The 26445-nt window shown below is 43.1% G+C and overlaps 1 protein-coding gene across 2 annotated transcripts in view; it reads left to right on the forward strand.

The window, feature by feature from the left end:
- ANO2 (anoctamin 2) overlaps positions 1-26445 on the forward strand; it is a gene marked incomplete at both ends in the record, with an annotated part of 294774 nt that overhangs the window by 232402 nt on the left and 35927 nt on the right. For both annotated transcript variants that reach the window (XM_081084448.1, XM_081084447.1), the window contains 3 exons: positions 14544-14655; positions 16783-16840; positions 17010-17110. In XM_081084448.1, coding sequence (XP_080940574.1) covers positions 14544-14655; positions 16783-16840; positions 17010-17110 — 271 coding nt within the window. The remainder of the gene's footprint in view (positions 1-14543; positions 14656-16782; positions 16841-17009; positions 17111-26445) is intronic.

Here is a 26445-nt window from a genome sequence, read left to right on the forward strand (position 1 = left end):
CCACTCAGGAACCCATGTAGGCATTATCCTTGGTCATTGCTCCTGTCTTTGTTAGACTGACTATCTCCAGGGGCTCAGAGAAGTGCTGCTGTGCAGTGAAAGGACCACTGAATTAAGAGCCCAGTGAAAAGAACCTGTGAGTTCTAGACCTAGTTCCTTCTTCTTCCCACTCCTGCTGTGTGGCATTGGGCAGAGAGGGAACTTTTCTGGATAAAGTTTAATTGATCCATCATCATGTTCCTCCTTCCTGTCCACTGATCATCACCTTATCTGGTTTGTTGTCACAACCTAATTACTGTGCCTTTGTATTTAGTCTTTTTTCTGTGGGCCTCTATCTTGGAAATCTCCACCCAGTCTCTAACAGTGGTTTTGGGGGCATCACTCCCATTCAGCCCCTGAAGAGAGCTTCCTTTTGTCCTTAGGTTAGATACAGGGTGTTCCCAAAAAGTGTATATACATTTTAACAGTTAATAGCTCAATTTTGAAAATGAAATGTATTTTAATAAACACTGCCCTTATAATTATTCAAAGTGTGTATATATAATTTGGGGGGACACCCTATATAAACTAGCATTCCAGGTTCTCAACCACCTTCTTCCCACTGTCCTTCTCCACTCAATTCACAGGCAGCCCAGACCCCCTGCCTGTGTGCTCCCACCTCTGTGCCTTGCTCAGGCTTCTGTAACAGCTGTAACAACCCCTGGTGACCCTCTTTTTAAAGGACCTCTCAAGGTCTGCCTCCCAGTGAAGCCTTTTCTGGACACTCAGCCCTCAGTGAGTTTACTCCTTCCCACATCTGAACTCTTGGGCTGCAGATCATTTATTCATTTGTTCATCCCTCAGACGTTAATTGATTGAGTGTCTACTCTGTGCCAGGCTCAGTTCTGGAAACACAGCTGTAAACAAGAAAGACATGGTCCCTGCTCTTCTTGTATTTACACTGTAGTCAGGGAAAGATGGACAGTAGACAAGAACATTTCATAGAGGGTGAGGAAGCAAAACGGAGAGGTGCGATAGCATTGGGGTTGTGCCCTTTGGATCAGGTGGTTGGGAAAGGCCTGTTGCAGTGAGAGCTGGTCAACAGGAGGGCACCAGCCACACAGAGAGGGCTCTAGGAAGAGGCCACAGCAAAGGCAAATGCAGAAGGGACACAATATCACAGACTTGGCTCATAAACCAGCAAGGTGGGAGTCAGCTTGGAATGTATTATCTACTCTGCTCACTGGAATTTATCGTGCATTGCCTGTCATCAGTCCTGTATTTGCATGTATTTCCCAGTGTTAGAATAGATGAGGCTGTGCTGGGGTAATAAATTCATCTCAAGATCTCAGTTACATAATGTGAAGTTGTTTAATTGTTCTTGCTCACACTACATGTCTGGTGTGACAGGCCATGGTCTGTGCTTCACACACTTGCTCAAGGACCCAGACGGATGGAGGCCACATGGAGACAATGTCAGGGGAATAGAGAGCTGGTGGGTCATACAGAGGCTGTGAAACACTGCAGTCTGGAAGTGTCATCCATCACTCAGCTCAGAGCACACTGGCAAGAACCAGCCTAATTATGAAGACACTGCAAAGCACATAGATGTGAGTGGATGTTCTGTGAACTTGAAAGGTCTCTGCCACTTGCTGCAACCAGGCGACAAAGTCCTGAAAAAGAGCTACTCTGTCTTACCTTGCTCTTTATTTCCTACACAGTGCCTGCCTCAAGGTAGATCTTAGCATAAGTTTGCTGATGAAGTTATTGGTAAAGTCATGTCTCTTTTCATTCACAGTCTTTTCAAAGAATGCACATAAGATAGGTAGTCTGTAAACCTCAGTAGAGGCCACAGTGAGTGTTTATGTATTCATTATTTCAACTCTGCCTACTTACAAAAGGATTTGAGGAAATACTGAGGTGAATGAGGCAAATGCGAAGTTGTCACAATGGGACACTGACTGAAAGGTACAACAAAGACATCCAAAGACTCGAATTTTCCTTAATGACAAAGGATATACACACTAACAGAGATGGTTGTACACACCAGGGGATGACCAGCATACCTGCAGGCAAAGGTGTAGTTTCAGAGTCCCCAGGCCTTCCCAGGACATAAAGCTGTGGATAATGCCACCCATTGGGGTGAGGATTCTGCCAGGCGTAGGGGCTTCCTTTGCCATTCTCACGCTGGGTTTAATACCCGTCTGGCTTCCTGCCCCAGATCTCCTGATTGATGAGGAGGCTGTGAATTCATGCTTTGCTCACCAGGTGCAAACAGCTGGTGTAAACAACTCCAGAAAGTTCCCAAGTGTTTCCTGTGAGGCTGGCTGATGGACAAGTGCCTTTCTAGGAGCATCCCTCAGTAGGCCTAGAAGTCAGGCCTATCTGAGACTAATTCTTGCCACAAATAGTATGCCAAAGGACAGAATTTGTTAAATGCCTTTCAAAGGTTCTCAACCTGTGGGTCTCGACCATTGGAAAACACATATAGCATATCAGATATTTACATTACAATTCATAACAGTAGCAAAATTACAGTTATGAAGTAGCAATGGAAATAATTTTATGGTTGGGGGTCACCACAACATGAGGAACTGTATTAAAGGGTCGCGGCATTAGGAAGGTTGAGAACCACTGCGAGAGTGATTGACTCAGCAGTGGTAAATAAAGACAGTAGTTGTCTTCCTGGCTGCCATAATAACAATACTCATGGGGATAGGTGCAAGGCATGCTATAATTTGGAGACTACACAGCACTAGTGGCCCAGGGACTGAGCTGAAGCCTGTGGTGCTGGGACAGGCTGCTATGGAAATAAATGAAGTTTTGGGGCCTGGTTGGCCAAGGCTCACTGTACAAAGTGTGTAGCCCAGTTCAGTAAGCATCAATAATTAAAGTTTATGCGAGTCCCAATGAATGGGTAGGACAAGGACTGTCTTCATTGCCAATGATCTGTTCATTCCTAAAAGGGTCACATGTGGTAGTTATAGGGAAAGGATCCAGATCCTAGGGTAGAAAACAAGCGAGAGCTGGGTAGGACCTCAGGACCACAGGCACCCAGGCCAACAGGACAGGTCCTCATGGGAGGTCAGGCAACAAGAGTCACAAAGCAGATCAGCTTAAGGCATGCTTCCATCCTGTCTCTTTGGGCAGCTACAACAAAATACCACAGACAGGGTGGCTTATAAACAACATAACTTCATTCCTCACAGCTCTGGAGGCTGGTAGTCTGAGGTCAGGGTGCCAGCAGAGTTGGGTGAGGGCCTTCTTGTAAGTCACAGACTTCTCATTGTGTCCTCACATAGAGGAATGGACTATGGGTCTTTCTGGAGCCTCTTTTACAAGGGCACTAATCTCATTCATGAGGGCTCAACCCTCATGAGTAAGTAACTACCAGGGGCCCCACATCCTAATAACATCACATTGGGCAATAGGTTTTCAAACTGAATTTTGGAAGGACATAAGCATTCAGACCATAGCAGCTCCCTCCTGTCATACTGTGCCTTTGAAACAATGAGCTTCTGAGCCCACACATAGGGGAGCAGGATGTCTAATGCTCCTGAAAACTGTAGGGTCTTGTCATAACTGGCATAGGCATGGGCCAGGCTTAGACTGGGAATGGGGCCTATCCGTGCTCTGGTATGAGAAATTGTGCTAGCTAGGGGCACAGTGCGGGGAGGTAGGGCTCACTCCAGGCTTCTAGGCTGAATAATCAACATGCCATCAGCTTGTTTTTATCAGCATCACCCTCTAACTCCAGCTCCTTTACCACTGCCTCCTTTTCCACTCCTTTCACAACTATGTGCAATCATCCTTGACTCTTTATTGAACCTCTTCTAGTTACAGGGTTGAGCTTATTGTAGGTTCTTGGAAACTGATCATTGTTTTAAACCAAAGCCCCCCGTTCTTACAAAACTGGCTGTGTTTGTGTGGTGTTTAAATATTGATGATATCCTCCTCCTCAGTGTTGCTGTCCCAGATGCTACTGAAGTGGGACAGGGAAGTGAACAAAAGGACCAGGGGAGGGAGAAGCATTTGACTTTTATTGAGCACTGCCATGCACCAGGCCCTGGTAGGCATCATATATACATTGTCCCACATAATTTATATAATAGCGCTGGAAATCGCTCATCTTGCATTTCACTCTTGAGAAGGCTGAAGAGGTTTAGAAACTTGACCAAGGCCCGTGGTTAATAGTGGTGTATGAGTGTGCATGCGCACACACACAAACATACACTCTGTGCTAAGCACTGTTCTAAGCATTTTACGTATATTAGTATATTTAATTTTTAAAACAGCCTCAACAGTGCAATAATGTAGATAGTCTTAACACTCCCATTTTAAAGATTAGAAGACGGAGGCACAGAGAGATAAATAACAGGCCCAAAGTTATATAGGTCTTAAGTGGTGAGTCTGGCCTCAGTGTCCTTGCTCAGACCATGACATGCTACTGTCTGACAATATGTAGCTGTCCTTGTTCCTCAGGAAATTCTAAACGGTTTGGCAAAGCAAAAGAAAACACACCAGAGGCTCCAGAAGATTTAAAATGCAATGCACCCACCTATGTGAATGTCAGGTGGTGGAGGGTCTCTGGGGATAAGCAGGGAGACTCAGTGGGAACAAGCTCTGAGTGCACTGTCACCTGCCTGCCTCCTAGTTCTCCATGCATGAGGGGACCTCCATAGGTTCAAAGACTTTGAGGTCCTACAGGCTTTATTAAAATAAATTTTTAAAAAAAGAATTTCCCGCCAAAACCGGTTTGGCTCAGTGGATAGAGCATCAGCCTGCGGACTGAAAGGTCCCAGGTTCGATTCCAGTCAAGGGCATGTACCTGGGTTGCGGGCACATCTCCAGTGGGGGATGTGCAGGAGGCAGCTGATCGATGTTTCTCTCTCATCGATGTTTCTGACTCTCTATCTCTCTCCCTTCCTCTCTGTAAAAAATCAATAAAATATATTTTATAAAAAAAAAAAAAAAAAGAATTTCCCTGGCCAATGTGGCTCAGTTGATTGAGCATCATGCACCAAGAGGTTGCTGGTTTGATTCTGGGTTGCTGGCTCGATCCCTGGTATGGAGTGTGCAGGAGGCAGTCAATTGATGCTTCTTTCTCTCCCTTTCCCCTCTTCTCTCTTGCTAAAAAAGAATCAATAAAAACACATTTTAAAAAATGATGAGAGAGAACCATTGATCAGCTGCCTCCTGCATGCTCCCTACTGGGTATCGAGCCCTCAACCTGAGCATGTGCCCTGACTGGAAATCTAACCATGACCTTCTGAGCCATGCTCAACCACGGAGCCATGCCAGCCAGGCCTCCCTCCCTTCTTCCTGTCCCCCTCTCTTTATCTCTCCCTCCCTCTCCCCCTACCCTTTCTCTCCTGGTGCTTCCTTTGTATTACCATCTTTTTTCCTTAAAATGACATGCTTTTGGGGGGCTGCCACCTTGGGCTAGGCTGCTAAACAGCACAGTAGGTCTCATATCCCTTTATCTGGGAGCAAGAGCCATCTTTCTGACTCAAAGGGAGGGATCCCTTGTGCTACAGGAGTATCTCAGGAACACCCATCCTTAATCTCCAGTTCTGGGGCTCTCAGCTCCCTTAGGCGATGCATTGGCTGCCTAATTACCCAGCTGGCTGGCTCCTGCTAGGGTGATTCCCTCCCCGTGGCACAAACAAGGCAACAACATCACCCAGGAGGCTGAGACACCTCCCATCTCCTCCCCCCAAACACAACCACAAATGAAGGGAAGGCCAGATGTTTGGGCTGTCAGAAGACATTGCTGTTTCCAAAAGCTTGATCTGCCCCGGGGGAAAGGCAGGGTGAGGAGCAGGCGCCTTTGCTTTCTGACTCAGCCACACAGGTTCAGGCCCTCCATCCTTCTGCCCAGAGGAGTGCAGGGCTGGTACAATTTGAAATACACACTTGGGCATCTTCTCGTCTTGTCTTGTCACCATCATTATATATCTACTGGCTGGGTAGTTGGGGCATCAGTTAGGAGGACCTGATTTTCCAAACTTCAGATTCTGCAGTTGGCATCCTCTTGCCGGCCATTCTGCCTCCGTAAGATTAGAATGCCACTCAGGAGACGGGAGTTCTTAGTTGGCCCCCTGGGGCTAACTCAGGCTTTCATACTAATTATTTCCCAAGGCAGTTTACAACTGGGTCATTTGTAGCCATATTTTTTTTTATGACATAGCACCCCAGAGGTTTAACATGTGAGAGAAAGGGGGGTAGGTAATGGCTCTGCACAGGAATTCTATCCGATTGTTCGATAGTCCTTCCTGGTCCTAGATAGAGTCTGCTCTCTGATGGAAATCTGTTCCTACATGTCGGGAGCAGGCTTCTCACCAACCTGGGTGGCTTTCTGGGGCCTTGGAATTGCAGCAGTGTATAAAGGATGGAGAAGGGTTGCCCTCTGCCTGCTCACACTCCCCATGTTGACTCTCTTTTACATCTCTAGCAGTGGAAATCTAAGGATACCGTACTTGGAGTCTTATAAAACACAACAAGGCTGGGCCATTTTCTCATGGGGCACAGAGTCAGACCACTTTTGAGGCTGGGGTCTTGTGAGGGGACCCTACTCAACAGCCTGAGTGCAGGTCACCCTACTTGTCCTGAAGACATCATCCCACCCCATGTGGACTCTGAGAAAACTTGCTCCATTTCTTCATTCACATCACCTCTGTCATAGGCAGGTGAGGTTCCTTATGCTGGCTACTGAAAGAGCCCCAAATCCAGCTGGAGCTCCAGGGCTTTGATGTTCCCTCCTACCCCCCCAATTCTCTCCCTCCCTTGGGGTGTCTCCTGTGGGCCTCCTTTCCCAGCAAAGCACACATCATGGCCACAGAGCTTCTCTGAGGTGGAGGCACCCAACTGATTTAGTGGCCTATCAAGTGGATTTGGATTGTTTATTGGAAATGCCCATTATTTATGGTGGCTCATGGCCCTACAGGCACAGGCAAAGGCTGTTTTAAAAATAAAACTAATAAATAATAGCTAGGCCTGTGATTTATCAGTAGGGAGGAAGGGAGCCATTCATTTCCAGTTGGAGCAACGAACTCTGAAAGAACTGAATTCTCTTTCCAGAGACCTTGGAGGAAATTCCTGTAGGGGTTGGGAGATCTGAGTACAAAGAGTTCAAAGGAGATTATAAAAGAAAATCAAAGACACGTGCCTCTCCATACCTCATCCTTAATCTCCTTCTAGCCACATTTATACGTTTTCCAACTTTTTAGCTCATCAAGCCTGATTACTTATTTTTGGGTGACATTGGTTTTAATTTTCTTACCCACAAAATATTTAAAAATGAGGGTGGGGGTAAGAGGAGGTGGAGGAAGGTATAGGAGGGATAAATGGCAATGGACAGAGACTTGGCTTGGGGAGGTGAACACACAATACAGTATACCAATGATGTGTTTTGGAATTGTGCATCTGAAACCTGTATAATTTTGTTAACCAGAGTCACCCAATCTATACTAATAAAAGGGTAATATGCTAATTAGACTGGATTGACCAGAAATTTTCTGAACATCCTACTTTCTTCTGGACAAAGCCACAGTGGCAGGGGCTGAGGCACAGGTGGTTAGGAGCAATCAGGCTGGCAGGGGCCCAGTTAGGGGGCGACCAGGTCAGCAAGCAGAGGCAGTTAGGGGTGATCAGGCAGGCAGGCAGGCGAGTGGTTAGGAGCCAGCGGTCCCGGATTGTGAGAGGGATGTCTGACTGCTGGTTTAGGCCCCGTCCCGCAGGGGTCCTGGATTGGAGAGGGTGCAGGCTGGGCTGAGGGACACCCCCCTGCCCCTGTGCATGAATTTCATGCAGTGGGCCTCTAGTAAATTCAATAAAAGGGTGAAAGTATTAAAATAAAAAAAATAAAAAAATTTAAAAATGAGAGACAAGGAGATGAGATGCAGTTAAGTTACTAGTGAATTTGCTGCCTCAAGCACACTGGGCAAAGGCTCAAATTCCTGTTGAAAAGTTTTTCCTCTCCCTCCCTTGCTCCTTTCTCACCTCCCTCCCTCCCTCCCTTCTTTCTTTCCTCTCTCACTCCCTCTTTTCTTCTTCCTTTCCTCCTCCTCATTCCCCTCCTTCTTCTTCTCCTTTCTCTCTGTCTCTATCCTCTGTCTCTATCACTTTCTGTCTCTATCTCTTATCTCTCTCTTCCCATTCTCTCCTTTATAACTGAGCTACAACAGGGCACTATGGGCAGTCTCTGTTCATGTGGTGCCCATTTTGAAGTAGGACTCACTCCATGGGCACATCCCTCCCCCAAGAACAAATCCAGAATTCTTCAAGCAATGGAAAGGAAAGCAGGTTGTGTGTTTGTTTGTTTTTTAATTTTGTTTTATTGCTTAAAGTATTACAAAGAGTAGTACATATGTCTCCTTTATTTCCCCCCTTGACCTTCCCCCAGCCTCCCCTACTCCCCAGTGTCTTGTGTCCATTGGTTATGCTTATATGCATGCGAACAAGTCCTTTGGTTGATCTCTTACCCCCCCTTCAACCCTCCCCGGCCTTCCCGCTCTTCGATGCTGCTCTGCCTCTGTATCTATTTTTGTTCATCAGTTTATAATGGTCTTTATTATCCATAAATGAGTGAGATCATGTGGTATTTTTCTTTCATTGACTGGCTTATTTTACTTAGCGTAATGCTCTCCAGTTCGATGCTGTTGCAAATGGTACAAATTTCTCCTTTTTTTTTTTTTTTTTTTTTTACAGCAGCATAGTATTCCATTGTGTAGATGTACCAGTTTTCTAATCCATTCATCTGTTGATGGGCACTTAGGTTGTTTCCAGATCTTAGCTATGGTAAATTGTGCTGCTATGAACATAGGGATGCATATATCCTTTCTGATTGGTGTTTCTGGTTTCTTGGGATATAGTCCTAGAAGTGGGATCACTGGTTCAAATGGGAATTCCATTTTTAACTTTATGAGGAAACTCCATACTCTCTTCCATAGTGGCTGCACCAGTCTGCATTCCCACCAGCAGTGCAAGAGGGTTCCTTTTTCTCCGCATCCTCGCCAGCACTTGTTTGTTGATTTGTTGATGATAACCATTCTGACAGGTGTGAGATGGTACCTCATTGTTGTTTTGTTTTGCATCCCTCGGATGATTAGTGACTTTGAACATGTTTTCATATGTCTCTTGGCTTTCTGAATGTCCTCTTTTGAAAAGTGTCTATTTAGGTCCTTTGCCCATTTTTTGATTGTATTGTTTATTTTCCTTTTGTTAAGTTGTATGAGTTCCCTATAAATGTTGGAGATTAAACCCTTATCAGTGATAACATTGGTAAATATGTTGTCGCATGCAGTGGGCTTTCTTGTTGTTTTGTTGATGGTTTCTTTTGCTGTGTTGATGGTTTATTTTGATGTAATCCCATTTGTTTATTTTCTCTTTAGTTTCCAATGCTCTAGGAGCTGTATCAGTGAAGAAATTGCTTCAGCATATGTCTGAGATTTTGTTGCCTTTGGATTCTTCTAGTATTTTTATGGTTTCTTGTCTTACATCTAAGTCCTTTATCCATTTTGAGTTTATTTTTGTGTATGGTGTAAGTTGGTGGTCTAGTTTCATTTTTTTGCATATATCTGTCCAATTTTACCAACACCATTTATTGAAGAGACTGTCTTGACTCCATTGTATGTTCTTGCCTCCTTTGTCAAATATTAATTAAGCATATTGGTTCGGGTTGATTTCTGGGCTCTCTATTCTATTCCATTGATCTATATGTCTGTTCTTGTGCCAGTACCAGGCAGTTTTGAGAACAGTGGCTTTGTAATACAGTTTGATATCTGGTATTGAGATCCCACCTACTTTCTTCTTTCTCAGGATCGCTGCAGCTATTCAGGGTCCTTTTTTTTTTTTTTTTTTTTTTCCAGATGAATTTTTGGAATGTTCGTTCTAGGTCTGTGAAATATGTCATTGGTATTTTAATGGGGAGTGCGCTGAATTTATAGATTGCTTTGGGTAGTATGGACATTTTGATGATGTTGATTCTACCAATCCATGAAGATGGTATAGTCTTCCATCTGTTTATGTCTTCCTCTATCTCTTTTTTCAACGTACCGTAGTTTTCTAAGTGGAGGTCTTTTACCTCTTTAGTTAAGTTTATTCCTAAGTATCTTAATTTTTTTGGTGTGATGGTAAATGGGATTGCTTTTGTAGTCTCTCTGTATGTTCACTATTGGTATATAGAAATGCCATAGATTTCTTGGCGTTAATTTTGTATCCTGCTACATTGCTGAATTCATTTATTAAGTCTAATAGTTTTTTGATGGAGTCTTTAGGGTTTTTTATGTACAATATCATGTAGGAAAGCAGATTTTAATGAATCTTTACTGAAGATTCTATGGAGAGGAAAATGAGGGGGCTTATATTGCAAATCACACAGTAGAAGTTAATGGAAATTTCCACTGGGCATCCCCCAACTTGTGCACTAACATTTTCTCTTTGGTGGCATCCCCCTCATCTCCCTCTCTGCCCTTCTCTCTCCAATTGCACTGGCTCTAGGCTTTCCTGGGTCCTACATCTAACTCGAGCACCCCCACCTGCTATCTCATGTAGGGAAAGGTAACTCCCTTTTGACAACCTCTCTCTATGTCTTCATATGCATTATCCTGCTCAGCAGACAAAGGTACCTCCTTAAGATTTGCTCTCCTTCCAATGTGACAGGGAATTTTTAGTAAATGATAAAATTTTTTCACTATTCCAAATATTTTTTTCCTTGTCATTCATTCATTCATTCATTCAATAAGTGTGCATAGTAGAGTACATCTGGCAACAGCTGTGACCATGCTCATTATAAAAAAAGTCATCCAAACTGTCCATGGTGGGGGTGTGGTGGGACACAGTGGGGAATATGATAGAGTTCACAGCCACTTGGAGATTCAGAGTTTTGAGATCATAAAACTAAAAAGTGACTTTAAAAATTGATGGCAGGCATTCCCATCTGGGCCTCAGCATTGTTTCCTTCAGTCAGGGAAAATAGGAATCAGGCTAAAGATGTGGACGTGGCGCTTGAACCCAGCAAGAACCTGATAAGCATCAATCAACAGGGAGGCACTGACCTCTTTGTCATGCAGGATTTGTAGCAGGGAGGGCAAAGGCCTGAGAGGTTAATGATCTGAGGGGCTTTGCTAACATACATAAACTAAAGACCTAACAGAAGTGGTGGTGTTAACTGTCAATGGTGAGTACAAATCTTCATCCAAATGTTTATTGGGGGAGGCAGTGCAGTGTTGGCCAGGACTTTCATCTCAGGGGTTGTGCTTGTGTCATTCCAGGCATGGCAAGAGGGAGAGAAACACACAGCTGTCTATCAGCTGAGGGCTACCATGGTAGACTTGTCCAACTTCCTCTCCTATAGAATTATGGCAATGTCTCTAGGTTCCCTGGCAGGCCATGCTATTTTCAAACCTGCCTGGAGGACCTCAGGAATCTTGTTGGGCTGTGGTTCTTTGGGGGAGGCAATGAAGGGCCTATTAATTTAACTTTCCCAGTGGGTGCCAACAGGGTCACCTACCAGCCATGCTCACCACTGACTGGTAGAAAGTGGTCAGAAGATAACATGGAAATGATACCCAGAACCTCAAGGGGCTACTCATATCACTAACATCTGGCCACAGGCAGCCCAGCTGTGCTGTTGAAAGTAGGGCTATTGGACCTGGATGATGATGATGATGATGATGATGATGATGATGATGATGATGATGATGACAATCATTTATTGAGGTCTGTCTTGTGCCAAGCACTAAGCTGAGTGCTTTATAAACATTCCCATCATGTGCTCAGGACAACCCTGAGAGGCAGGTGTCATTTTCCTGTTTATATAACTTCTCTACTTATATTCTGCATTTGATCTCAAATATATCTGATGCTAAAATCTGCACCTATAGCCATCACTGTAGCCAAACAAAACAAGCAAATAATCTCTCCTCTTAACATATAGCTGGGCCACAGATAGTGTGGCGGGGTGCTCTGTAGGCTCAGCATGGCCTGCAGGGCCTCGAGGACTGTTCATTAACATAAGTGAACTAAAGTAGGTCTCAGGATGAAGGAGAGCATAGGGAGTGAACTCGTTTTCAGTATTGCTGGGTTTATAGGAAAGACACCATGTTTCTCGGGGCTCTGGGGGACTAAGACAAGTGAATAATTCTCATTTCCTTAGGCCCTTTCAACCTTAGAGACATCAAGGCAGGCTCACACTTGTGATAGCAGTGCTATGGAGTCTTTAAATGTTTCCATTCTTAAGTCCCGGGTCTTTGGGGGCTTGTGTCTGCCTGTGACAGTGTCCTTAGCAGAGGTTCATACTTAGACCAATGCTGATGCTGTTGGGTATCACCTTCTAATATGCAAGATGGTGTTCTAGGTTTGCAAATAAATGAGGGGCTCAATGTGCTGTGTGGGAAAACAGACATGGAAATGTAGCATTCTTCTCCCTAGGATCCCCTGCTAGGATGAGTGGGGAGATGATACCTTGTCACTCACAGAGTAAATCTGGAAGAGACTTAGCAGTTTTCAAAAGGCTTTCAATAGAGACCTTGCTAAATGCAGCTCTTTGAAGGAGGTGATGAAGTCTTCACTCATCCTGGCATGGTGCCTGGCACACAGCTGGTGCTCAATGAATGTGAACTGAACAGTGACAAATAGTTTTAGGTGCATGATGTTAGGCTGGGGGAGGAGAGTGAGGACGTGAAAGAGGATGCGTGATGTAAACATTAATCAATCAAAGATCCTGATTTCAAAGTGTGGGGTAGTAAAAACTGTCTTTGGGGGCAGGCAGATCTGAGTTCAAATCTTAACTCTGTCACTTGCTGGCTGTGTGATCTTGAGCAAGTCTCTAATCTCTCTCAGCCTCAGTTCCCTTCATCCAAAAAAGTGAGACACAAAACCTCCCTCACATAGGTAGGGGAGGATGAAATGAAATGGGGATCACACACACCCATGTGCAGTGCCCCCTGCAGAGCAGCTTGCAGCAGACCCTCTGGTGTGGCATGTATATCCCCTTGGCCACCCTGGAGGTCACTGCAGCTCCCTGTCTGCAGGAGTTCTCTTCATAGGAGAAGCTGGAAGTGCCATGAATCAAATCCAGCAGTTACCTTCAACCAGTGGAGGATTTACTCCTGCTTGTTCACCCCTCTGAGTAATGATTCTTAATTGTTCTTTACACAGTCTTTTAGAAGGTTCCTAGTGGAACTGAGTCCCAGTTTTCTGAAGTATTAACCTATTCACAAATTCATCCATGTTTTCTTCCATCCCCTTGCTGTCTCACCACCCTACACCCTTACCAAGCTTCCTGAGGAACCCCTCAAATAAACTACTTACTCCAGAATTCCTCACTTAGAAGGTAATCCAAACTAAGACACAGAAAATCAATGAAAGCTACTATTACTGTGATTTTTCATAGGGCATGGATGTAGGTAATTAATACAGATAAATGTAAAATATTATTTAAAAACACACACAAAGGGATTTTTATTACCAGCTGAAGGCATATGGGAAAGTTTGCGGAAGGAGATTATGTGTAACATTCGATCTGAATGTTAAAAGATGGGAAGGATTTGTACATGAGAGGATGGGTCAGAGAAGGGCACTTCAGTGGAGAAGAACAGGGTCTTGTGTCCACTTCTCTAAAGATGCCTACAAAATCCATGTGTGAGTCAGGTGGGCAGACAAGTCAGGCAGGTCCACACACCAGTCTCATCTGGACACAGAACGCCCTGGCCACAGAATTCCCTGGCCACATGGCCCTGGCACTCTGGCCCTGTGCTCAGCACACTTTCAGGCTGTACTCATCGGTGCACATGACACATGGTTAGTGCTTTCCTTCTGCCCCTGAAGTATGGCTCTGAAATCTCTTCTTTGTTCAGCTATTTGTCACCATCTGTGGAGACCTCACTAAGCACTCTGCACAGCTGTTCACTGGAGCATACCATGGGTCTCAAGTCTTCTGAAGGCATCAATAATGTTTCTGCTCAATGTTCCTCAGGGTCCTTCTGGGAATATCAGCTGGCATCTCTGCTTGGACCTGATAGAACACATGGGCACCATGACCCCCAAGTTTGAGACATTAGTCTTAGATTGTGTTTGTTTTACTTATCTGAGGATCCTTCATTATTTGAATGAGTGGACTATAGATGTTTCAGCCTATGGAGAGGACATATAGTTGAAGGCTTTCCTGCTAAAAATGGTGGAGGAGAGAAAGAGGAACAATGCCATGCTGCTCAAGATAAATCTTTGCCACCTCTTTACTCTAGTTCAGGGTTGAATAAGCCTTTTTGGTCAGGAATTTGTGTTCAAGTAAAATCTCACAGAAGTGGAAATTATACAAGTAAAAGCTGGATTCCCTTGGTGAGTCAAGGTGGTAGGAGGAAGTTAAGCTTTCCCATACCCTCTTTGAGGAACACAATGTGAAACCATTGCTTGAGTGGATAAGAGGAGAGAAGTGCCAGAGAGCTGAATCTCTTGGTTTTTCCTCCGAAGACGTAAGCTGAGAGACTGACTCATGTCACAGGGTCAAAATTCAGAGAGGTGAGAAATCTCTCCATCTTATCAGCTTTGCTCTTCTCTTTCAGAGGTTCCAAAAACAGAACAGACTTTTGAAGAACGCCTGATACTGAAAGCTTTCTTGCTAAAGTTTGTCAATGCCTACTCGCCCATCTTCTATGTGGCCTTTTTCAAAGGGAGGTGAGTGTGTTGGCGTCATATATGGAAGAGAAATTGGTCACTAAGTCTGGGTCCTCCACTGGAGTCAGCCTGTTCCCATTGTCAATTCACATCCCCATTCCCCATCTCCACCCCTGCCTGGCTGTTTAGGAAGCAGTTAATACTAAACCATTTTGTATTAGCATCTTCAGATTCTGATAAATAGGGAAGCTCTACAGGGGTTTGGCTCTGGCTCCTGAAGGGTGAATCTTAGAAGAATTTGTGTCTCCTAACTTTGGGGATGAGGCAGTAGAGAATTTCATGTCTAGCCAGAGGCTCTTAGGTTTTGCAATGCAGTTCTGATGCTAACTACTCAGAGTAGTACAAAGGTCACAGCTTAAGGGCACAGTCTCCCACAATACTGTCCTCACTTCAGACACTAACTGCAAGCTGTGGGGCTCTCAGGCCACTCATGATTTGGACAACTAACCCTACAACCACTAATCCCTCAGGTTCTATAATTCACTAGGACAAATTACATAGCTCAGGAATGTGCTGTACTTACAATTACAGTTTTATTATAGCAAAGGGATACAAATCCAAACCAGTGAACAGGAGAGGCACATAAGATAAGGCCTAGGTGGGTCCTAAACAAAACTTCCATGTTCTCAGGACATGTTAGCTTTCTGGCACATTGATGTATACCAACAATCAGGAAGCTCATCCAAGCTTCATTGTCCAGACTTTTTATTTAGGTATGATTGAATAATCCACAATGTGATTGAACTCGATCTCTACTCTGCTCTCTCCTCCCCTGAGGTCAGGCTGCTAGTACCTGGCTCAAAGCCCTAACCCTCTAATCACATGGTTGGCCCTTCTGGCATGGTCTCCTTCATCCTGAGTGATCTCATTAGCATAAATTTAGGTATAATCCCAAGGGCCCACTAAGAATAACAAAGGTACTCCTGTCAGGAAATTCCAAAGATTTAGAGACTCCTTCCAGGAACCAGCAACGAAGTCCAGTCCAATTCTTCATTATGTAGTAGGTCTGGATGTAAAATCACTTCTGATAAATATTTTGTGGTCAGATCAATTGGCTATCTACAAGGAGATTTCCCAGGAGGCATCAACTATGCCAAGCTTCCCCAGAACTAAATGCTCATCAAATAGACATTGGTAGCAAGAACTGTCATCATCTGCATTTGATAATTTCTTATAAATGTGTTTCCTTGGCTCTTATGAAATTATAGGAGCAGAGAAACTGTTCATGTTAATGAGTATATACTTCACTGGTGTTTTCTATCTAGTTGTGCTATCAATAACAAATGGCAAACATGATATTCTAGGCAATAAATAAATAGGGTCCTGACTTTAGATAAACTTGTGGTATATTGAAAGAGTTGTCTTGGCAACAGCACATTGTAATCTGAAAAAAAATGCTGTAATAAGAGCTAGAACGATGAACACAGACAAGGAAACATCACAGAGAAGCACAGGTTAAACTGAGCCTTAAATAGATGAGTAGAATTTTAACAGGTGGACCTAGGTATGACATTTCAAATAATTAGGATTCCTGTCTAGTTCCATGATTGGCTTCTTGTCCCCCAATAAAATTGATGTTACTTAAAGAGGAATGAGGCAGGCTTCTTCCATTCCTTTGAACGTTTTCAATAAGAAGTCTAGATTTTTTTTTCTGTTCCCAGGACTCTCCACTTACTTTAGTCTGTCTCATCCTTCATTTCATGGGAAATCGGTAGTGCTCACTGAGGAGTTGCAGTTAGAACTCAATTCTTGAAACTAGTTGAGAGGAGATGCACACACTTAGAGATAATCCAAACTTTGTGCTTAGTCTCTCTCTCTCTCTCTCTCTCTCTCTCTCTCTCTCTCTCTCTCTCTCACACACACACACACACACACATACACACTACCTCTGTGTGACCTTCCCGCCCCACACTAGTCTCGCCCCCTATCCCCTGGAGGTGAACCCTAGGTGTTATAGATGATTGTTAGCTGCTAATGGGCATGAACTGTCCCTGGGTGATTTATCACCTGCCCTGGCCAGTACTTTCAAGAAAAACATTGGGCAGTGGTTCTTGCTCTAAAGGCATGCCCTTAAGGAGCCCTGACTTTCTCTCTTTTCCTAACTCTTCCCACACTTCTCAATTTCAGGTTTGTGGGCCGACCTGGAAGCTATGTTTATGTGTTCAATGGTTATCGCATGGAAGAGGTAAGTATGGCTAGCCACTGGTGTTGCCTGCCTGTCTAGTGGTTTACAGGGGCACCCATCACTCCCAGCCTCATCCATATCCCCATTGCACCATGTCTGGATTCATGCCCTTGCTCCTTTGAGCTCACTTGGTCTAACCACTCCTTCCATTGTCTTTTCCTCTCTGCAGTGTGCTCCTGGGGGCTGCCTCATGGAGCTCTGCATTCAGCTTAGCATCATCATGTTGGGGAAGCAGCTGATCCAGAACAATATCTTTGAGATTGGAGTACCGTATGTAACGAATGCTTCTCATCTCCCTCCTTGCTGCCAGGGCCTAGCTCAGCGGGGCTGGACTTTCAGCAGGATTTTCATGGCCTCTCCTCTTCTCAGATAGCTGGGCTATTTTTCCTTTGTCTGCTTGCCAATAACTTTCCCCATAAGGTAGGGCTCCTCTCACAGCCTTGTTTGCCAATCTGATTTGGGATGTTTGAGGTTCAGAACAATTAAGCACTTCGTTAAGTACACATAAGCAGCAAGAGGCAGAGCTAGGAGCTGGATATCTTTGACCTCAAGCTGTCTAATATTTTAATGCTATCTGTTCTCCCAGTGAACAAGTAAAAGAGATGTTCAGTATGGTGGATAGGTGAATATGAAAGTTTGAAACATAATGTAACTGTTTAGAAAAATCACTAAGAAAGTGTGGAATATATGATCTTAGGAGGAGAAGGATGCATAGCTGGTGAAATGTAGAATGAATTTTTACATGGATTCTCTCTCCCCTCCCAGTTGGGTTTATACAGATTTTATAGAAGGATGACTTTCAATTAAGTTTTACATTGAGATAGTGATGAGAATAAACACTAACTCACAGGCATGAGGCCTAAAGAAAAGAAGACGGAGCAAATGAAAATCTTCCTTCAGGTCAAAGAAAATGTAACTTGTTTTGCCCTTCATTTATATTGCTTTATGGTGTTTACAGAAAAATCTGTTTCAGGGAATATTTTCAGGCAGAAAAGCATCAAATAACCAGGGAATGACAGAAATGACTGGGGTAGCACTTACAGGCTGGGCCAATTCTGTTTAGGAGGCCCGGATGGACAATTTGTACCAGGCCTGGAGATCTTTGCAAACCCCTTGCAAGATTAACTGTTGCAGGATGCAATAGTCAGTCCCCATGGGGTTAGCTAAAGATACTGCCATACCCTTTTTCTCTCCCTTAGAGATTGACTATGCATATTGTATCAGTGGTTCTGAGAAGTCCTGCTATAAAACAAAAACACTTGTTTAATCCCTTCCTTTCCAACTGTATTTGTTCATGTTATTGGCCATCTTAGTTGTGGACATTGGGATCCACTCTGGCTAGTACAGGAAGCAAAGGAATTGAAGAACAACTAACTAACAGAATATTCCTTACAGGTCAGAGAGCCAGGCTCTGAGGTACATAACAGCATAACAGTATCCACATGGCAAGAAGGCTTGAAGGAAATACCACTGCTTTCACTTCTTGGCTCACATGACTCAGATATTAAAAGATGAGAACTGTATACTGAAGAGTCATACCCACAAATGTTTCAGTCTAAACTTAACTAGCTGTCTTCATCAGCTCAGGCTGCTACAACAAAAAAGCACAGACTAGTTGGCATAAACAACACACATCCCACTGCATGCTCATTGACCTCTTCTTCGTGTGCATGTGGAAAGAGTGAGAGCTCTGGTGTCTCTTCCTCTTCCTATAAGGCAGTGGTTCTCAACCTTCTGGCCCTTTAAATACAGTTCCTCATGTTGTGAACCAACCATAAAATTATTTTCGTTGCTACTTCATAACTGTAATGTTGCTACTGTTATGAATCGTAATGTAAATATCTGATATGCAGGATGGTCTTAGGTGACCCCTGTGAAAGGGTCGTTCGACCACCAAAGGGGTCGCAACCCACAGGTTGAGAAACACTGCTATAAGGGCACTGTCCCATCACAAGGGCTCCCTCATCCTGACTTCATCTAAACCTAATTACCTGCCAAAGGCTCCACCTCCTACTACCATCATGTTGGGAATTAAAGCTTCAACATATGACCCTGGCAGATTTGGCTCAGTGGTTAGAGTGTTGGCTTGTGGACATAAGGGTCATAGGTTCAATTCCTAGTTCAATACATACCTCAGTTGCAGGTTCTCCAGCACAAGTAAGGATACATGCAGGAGGCAACCAATTGATGTGTCTCTCTCATGTCGAGTTTTTTTTTTCCTCTCTCTCTCTCCCCCAAAATCAATGGAGAAAAATCCTTGGGTGCGGATTAAAAACAAAAATTCAACATATTACTTTTGGAGGGGATACAAACATTCAATCTATAAACAACAGCCTGTCTGTTTTTCTTTCAACCTAAGCACAAGATTTGTATGCAATTAAATTTTTAAAATTTAAAAATTCATATATGAAATGGTCCTTGTCTTCTCAGAGCTTACATATTAAGTCTGGGAGACAAAAGAAAGTATGTGAGCGGATGCTTTCTGTGTGGTGTAAACTCTGTTAGAATTCAGAGTGAATAAAGGTCAGGGATTTGGGAGCTGTTAGAGAAGTCTTCCTAAGCTGAGGGTTTCTTCCAGGCTGTGTCTGTCTATTGAAGAAGGCTGCCACCATCATTTGAAACAAGATGGTCTGCAATTATTTTGTTTAAAGAAACAATTTCTCTTGAGTGAGATATCTTTTCTAAACAAACAACAGACTGACTCAGACTTATCAAAACCACCTCCTCACCCAGGTGGTGCTACAAATTGGAGAAAGTAAGGCTCATAGAGATGGCACCTCTCTGATCAAAGTCTCAGAGCCATGGCAAGGGCAAGAGCCCAGAATCTCTCTAAACCTATTGAAAGGTTGCTGATTTCTTGAGCTGAATGGAACCATTAGAGGACATAGGATCCAACTCCTTTCTCCATGGAAAACTGCCTCTATGGGGGCTGTAACTGTCTGAAAGTTCTCCTGAGAATATTATTCTTTGGTCTTCCTCAGAAACACACTTACAGAGCTAAAGTTATCATGGAGAAAAATGTCATTTACCTGGAGACAAAACCCTTTATAGTGAGAGCTCTACTTCAAGGAATGAGAATATTCAACATTCCTACATAAAACTTTACGATTTCAGTTCTCAGAACAGATCTTAGCATCACCCACTATTAATTAGACTGAATGCTTTGAATGGTTTCCTGTCCCTACACTAGGACAACCTCAGGTGGCCCCCTGGTACATGCTTCTCTTGGAGGAGGGTTGGTGAAAGCATTGGTATCTGGGCGCCTTATTCTACCTCCCTGCTTAAGCTAGCGGCCCTCTAGGCATCAGACAGGAAGTCATCAATCTTGAGGAAGTGAACCCTCTGAAGCTGTTCCCTGTTTTCCAGCTTTCTGATTAAGAGTCAGTGATAGTCATCAAGCAAAGCTGGTGAAACACATGGTTGCTGTTCTCTAGGAGTTTACCATCTCAGACAGACCACAGTTGTTATGGACAAATACCCAGAAAATATGTAGACCAAAAAAAGATGTACCAAAGCCACATCTTGCCCCTGGGCAGCTTTGAAACCAGCCCCTCCATCACTGCTACAAAGGAAAGTCTACATTCCCCCTCAACATCTGGGGAAGACATCTGCCCTCCCAGTACATTGTTGTTCTGTTCTGGATGGAATTGTATACAGCTTGTGGGCACGAGATGTCCATTTTTCATTTTTGGACATCTGCTCTACCATTTAGCCTTCTCACTCTGGACCCAGCAGCCTTTGATAGAGTGCGAGAGGGGCAAGAACTTAGGCATATGTTTGGGCAGTGTGTTGGTTTGTTCCCCAATCAATCAACTCCATCAGCTCCATAACAGATGAAACTAACACACGACTGTTTGCCTTGAAGGCTAAATTTTCTGATTTATGCTTGATGTATGTTTAATATGCTACAGTTAATTGATGCTAATTGCATAGTAACTCATAAAGCTGTGGGCATGTCACTGCTCTAAGTCTCACTGTCCTCATCTTGTGATGAAAATGACGGCATTATAACCATCTCTCAGGTGCTCTCATTTCAGCTCAGACATTTTGTGAACCTCTCCTCTAGTCAATGAAGCTAGTCACTGGTAATTCCAAACACATGTTTTTGTTTCAAAATATTTTTTCTCATTTCAGTTTCTAATTTGCTAAAGGACACACCCAACATAATTATGTAGTTAAATTTAGGGATATAGAACAAAAAATTCTTCCACCAAACCCTAAGTATTCTATCTCCAAAGCTCTTTATAATTCTACAGGTTGTATTTTGAGTTTGGTCACATGAAATAACTATGATTATGATTTATGGACCTTCCATTTTCTACTCAGAACCTACTATGAATAAATTAGATCCATCCAATCCAGGATTCAGCACCTGGCAATATCCTTATGTGTGACACCGTTGAAATGAGCAAGAAAATAAAAAGGAGTCTTTTATAGTCCTAAGAGAAATGACAGTTGAGCCTAACCATGAAGAAGGAACAGTGTAAATTATAAAAATTAGGCCCAAAGGTCTTTAGCCCTTTGATGGAGACAGTATAATATACTCACTGCATGACATCAGCAAAGTTATTCTAGAAAAATTTCTGTCTAACCCAGTTATGTGAAAATACAGCCTGGATATATGCTCAGCTCTCTAGAAAATGGAAAATATGGACATCTGAGAAAGGAAGAACCATTCTTTGAGATTCCAGGTTGCTAAGGTGTTGCTGAATGTTATTGCTTATATGTTCACATGTGATGCTTGTAAGTATTTCAAGTCCTGGGAATAGACTGAAAAGAGCAACTCAGGAATACGATTTTCCTCTTCTGTCCTGGGCCCAGTGGCTTTTGGTTCAAAATGTAGCTCTCATGTACCTTCAGAACCTGCCTAAAAGTTTTTCCTCAAGGGATATAAATATTAATCTTAGAGAACAGACTTGATTTTTTTATAAAGAAGCAAGTCTGAGGAGTTAGGCAGGTGATCATGCTAGATAAGAATATTTGGGGTAAAAAATATAAGATTATACAGTTGTAAGATTGACTGTCCATAGCAGCGGTTCTCAACCTGTGGGTCGCGACCCCTTTGGGGGTCGAACGACCATTTCACAGGGGTCGCCTAAGACCATCAGAAAACACAAATATAATTACATATTGTTTTTGTGATTAATCACTATCCTTTCATTATGTTCAATTTGTAACAATGAAATTGGGGGTCATCACAACATGAAAAACTGTATTAAAGGGTCGCAGCATTAGGAAGGTTGAGAACCACTGGTCTATAGTATTCATTTCCTATTTCTGAGAGCAATTTTCTAATGTTCTTTCAAAGAAAATTTTAAAATGTGAAAGACTATCTAATTGATCTTTATTGTAGGTCAGGCTGTCCACCATAATTGATCTCTCCCCTGAGGGTACAATATTCTCATTAGATTCTGTGTGTGTGTGTGTTGCTCAAAGTACCACAACTACAATGTTGATGCCTTTGAGAATCTTGACATCCAGCAGGCTTCTTGGATTAGAACCGTTTCCCAATCTTTAGTCATTTGTGAATCAATTTTTAAATTTTTTCTTCATATCTACCTGAATAGCTATTTGCATATTAATTTCCTCTAAATGAATTTTATTAAAATCCATAACATTTCCTACAGTGGAAAACAAACACAATCAGTTACCATAAATAGCAAATAACAATAGAAAGAAACAATGAAACCAGAGCATTACTAATCAATGACATTAACCTAAGAGCTGCATTCACTTTCTTATCCACTAGCATGGGGTGGTGTTAAGGACATACCAGCAGCAGATAGATTTTCTCCTTGGCTGCAGTCAGTGGGACTGAATAAGAGCAGGAAAGGAAATAGCTTTCCCAGGTGCTTTAATAAGATACAAGACCAAGTGTAGATACACCTTTGATACAAGACCAAAGGTGTCACATGCACTACTACTGGAATGCATCCTTTGCTGAAAACACTGGTTTTTGAGCAATAGTATCACCTCCTAATCCCACAGGTCTCCACAAGGTTGGCACAGATAGCAGGCATGTGCAAGAATCCTGCACACTCATCCTTTGGGACCTTGGATAAGCTTCTCTATCAGACATTCCCTTTTCCCACCCCTAAATGTGGCAGGTGTCCACGACAGGGCCACTATGGAAACCCAACTCTGTCCAGGTACCATCCACCAGGCAGTGTCACTTCTCACCTTTGCTGGGCTGGTTCAGAGGCCCTGCAGATGGAAAAACAAAGTGCTTCCCAGGGAGACAGTAAAACCTGGGACACCAGAAAGACATGACAAAACTGGATTATGTGGTCTGGCCTCGGACTATTCCCAATCATGCCACCCAGACTCCTGGGCCTGACAGAGTTGTAGCAGATGCTTTCCAGAGAGGAGTCAGAAGGTCTTAAACATTACAGGCCCCTTGATAAAGATCATCGGCAGTGACTTCTGGGATGACTTTGCGCATGGTGAGAGGCAAGGCAGAATCTGATCCCATGCCATTTATTACCTGAGTCCATTGTTAGGGAGTTCCCTCATTCCCACCTCCCTCATGCCATCCCCACCTTTCCTTCTTCCATATGTGTTTGTGCAAAGTATACTTTGAATCCAAACTGTGTGATGCCTCCAAAACAGGGGCGGGGAATGTCCGGATATGGCCCGCTAAATCATTTGGTCTGGGTCTTCCAAGGCATTAGGGGTGAGTTAAATGTTTGACCAAATGTAGCAGGCTAATTTTTAAGTTGACAATTTTATATAGCCAGTGAATGATGTTAAAAAAATATCCAAATGGTCCTTGACAGGAAAATAGATTCCCCATCCGTGAAAAACATGCCACATGACATCCCAACTCCTCGCTATAATTTTATCTCAAACTAGGTCCTGTATTCCTTGAAGCAGAATTGGAAATAGGCATTGTATCATTCAGAAAGATAAGTGTGTGTGTGTGTGTGTGTGTGTGTGTGTGTGTGTGTGTGTGAAAGGGTAAATGCCAACTTCTCACCTGGGCAAACTCTGGGATGGAGAGAGCAGGTAGAGCAATATTTCCACCAGCAAAAAGTCCCACATCCCTATTCTTACTGAAAACACAGAATCACATCCCAAAATAGCAGGAATATAACCTTTGGACACAGCCAGTAAGATTTTATAAACTTTCTACTTTTTTGGTAAATGTGATAAATATTATCTTTCAAGACATAAACCAGCTCTTTAAAGACATCACAGTTAGCGGAGGTCTGTGTTCTCCTCAAATACTGTGGAATCTGGCTATGAATCCAGAGTTTAGGGAACAAATTTGAACCTTGTCAGGTGTCAAGAAAAGGAATACACATCTCAGAGATTGATATGTTTCTCTTCTTTGGCCCATTTAAGGCTTGGTTCTGCCTTCTTTAACAAGGCTCGCAGTGGCTGTGGAACCAGGGTCTGTGGGTGACAGCCTGGGGCCTGGATTCCTGTGGCAGGAGGCCCCAGGTAAGACAGACACTCCCCATGGTCTTGGGGTGAGCCTAGGGGGCACAAGCAAAGGAAAGGCTCTGAACCTTTTGGACAGTTTCTCAGACTTGTCATTATAAAAGACAGAAAAATAGCAGACGAAAGGAAAAGGGGGTAACATCAAAGAAGTTATTTTAACGAGCGAGTGCATCATACGGTCGGAATCATAACCTGAAGCTTTCCAAATGACCCATTTGTATGTTATACAACTTGCAGGATTCCTGTTAAATCCTGCTCTTGAAGGACTTTCTGCATCAGTTTTTTAAATGGTACCCCCCACCCCCCTCATTTTTGGCTTACCCCTGGTGTATTTTACTGCTGACTCCACAGTGCCTCCTGAAGCTCTTCTGCTGCCCTCTTCCATGCTACGTGGTCTTCCAGTTGGCCTGCTGTTCCTATGATTCTCCTTCCTTGCTCTCTGAAGGCTCCTTTTCCTCCATCCCTCCCTTAACTGTAGATATTTTCCCCTCTGCTCAGTCTACATGTGGTGTTCATTGTAGGATTGCAGTTGTCTCCACGATGATTCTCAGATCTTGAGCTCAAACCTGGACCTGTTTTCAGAGCTCTAGACCTACATAACATTGCTTACTAGACATCTCTACCTAGCTATCTCATGGTATCCTCCACTTCCAACTCCTCATCCCCTTTATCAAAATTGCCTGTTTTCTAGTGTTCCCTGTGTTAGCAAACGGTGTCACCATCTACCATATGCCCAAAGACCCTTCCATCCTTATTCTCCTTTTATTCCCACATACAGTTCACCACCAGCTTCTTAACTTCATCTTCTAAGCATGTCTCAAACTGTCTACATCTCTCCATGTCCATTGCAATCACCTAGACTCTGCTTCCATAATCTCTTACTAAAGCACTGTATGATACCTTCAATGCCATGAACTTGCCTTGTCTTTTGTCTTATTTTTTGTCACTTCCTCTTTCCTGCTCTGTGCCCCAAACGTTTTGAACTTTCAGTCTCTCCTCTGAGCCATTTTCACATTTACCTTTGGCTGTTGCACAAATAATTCCATGGGCCTAGAACAGGGTGGGCAAACTTTTTGAATTGAGGGCCACAATGGGTTCTTAAACTGGACCGGAGGGCCGGAACAAAAGCACGGATGGAGTATTTGTGTGAACTAATATAAATTCAAAGTAAACATCATTACATAAAAGGGTATGGTCTTTTTTTTTTTTAGTTTTATTCATTTCAAACGGGCTGAATCCGGCCCACGGGCCGTAGTTTGCCCACGGCTGGCCTAGAACATACATTCATCTGTCACACACTCTCGCTCTTTTCCATGCTTTTTCTATCATCTCTTGTCATTTATTTAATTTATACATCTCTTCCTTAGGGAAACATCCTCTCCTTTAGGCAAAGTTAGGTTTCTTTGTTATCTACATATATAAAAGCTGGACTACCTCATCAAATACATCAGATATCTTATTGGTTGCAGTTATTTTTTCCTGGAGAGCATACCCATAAACTGGAACCTTCTATACAGCTATCAATCTGAGTTTGATTCAATGCCTCCTCTTTCTGATGGATTCCTTGTTTGTAGGTTATATATTGAATTTTTTCTTGCTTTATATCCTTGGTTGGTGAAATTCATCCTCCTGGAATATCATGAGGATGGATGATGCATAGAAGGATATCTTTTAGGAAAACTTGCATATGTTAAGATGTTTTTATTCTGCCTTTGCACTTGATGTATACTTTGGCTGGGTATAGAATTCTGTGCTAAAATCTTTACCTCTTAAATGTTAATACATTTCCCTAGAATTTTCCAGTGTCAACGGCTGATGTTGAGAATTTTAATATCATTTTGATTCCAAATAATTTTTAAAGAATTTATGTTTGTCCCTCTGTACCTGGAAGCTTTTAGAATCCTTTTCATTATTCTTAGATTTCTGAAATCTCATGGTGATGTGCTTTGGCAGAGATCCATTTTTTTTTTTTAACCATTATGCTGAGTAGGTTTTTCCAACCAGAATATGCATATTCTTCACCTCAGGGACATTTTCTTATGTATTTTCTTCCCCACCAGTTTCTTGGTCTTATCTTTCTCATTATATTGGAGTTCCTAGATTGATTAATTTTCTTATTTTTTCTATTGTCCATTTATTTGTCTTTTGTACTTCTTTTTAGG

Source organism: Myotis nattereri (assembly GCF_964212035.1).
Source record: "Myotis nattereri genome assembly, chromosome: 2".
Taxonomy (NCBI): Eukaryota; Metazoa; Chordata; class Mammalia; order Chiroptera; family Vespertilionidae; genus Myotis; species Myotis nattereri.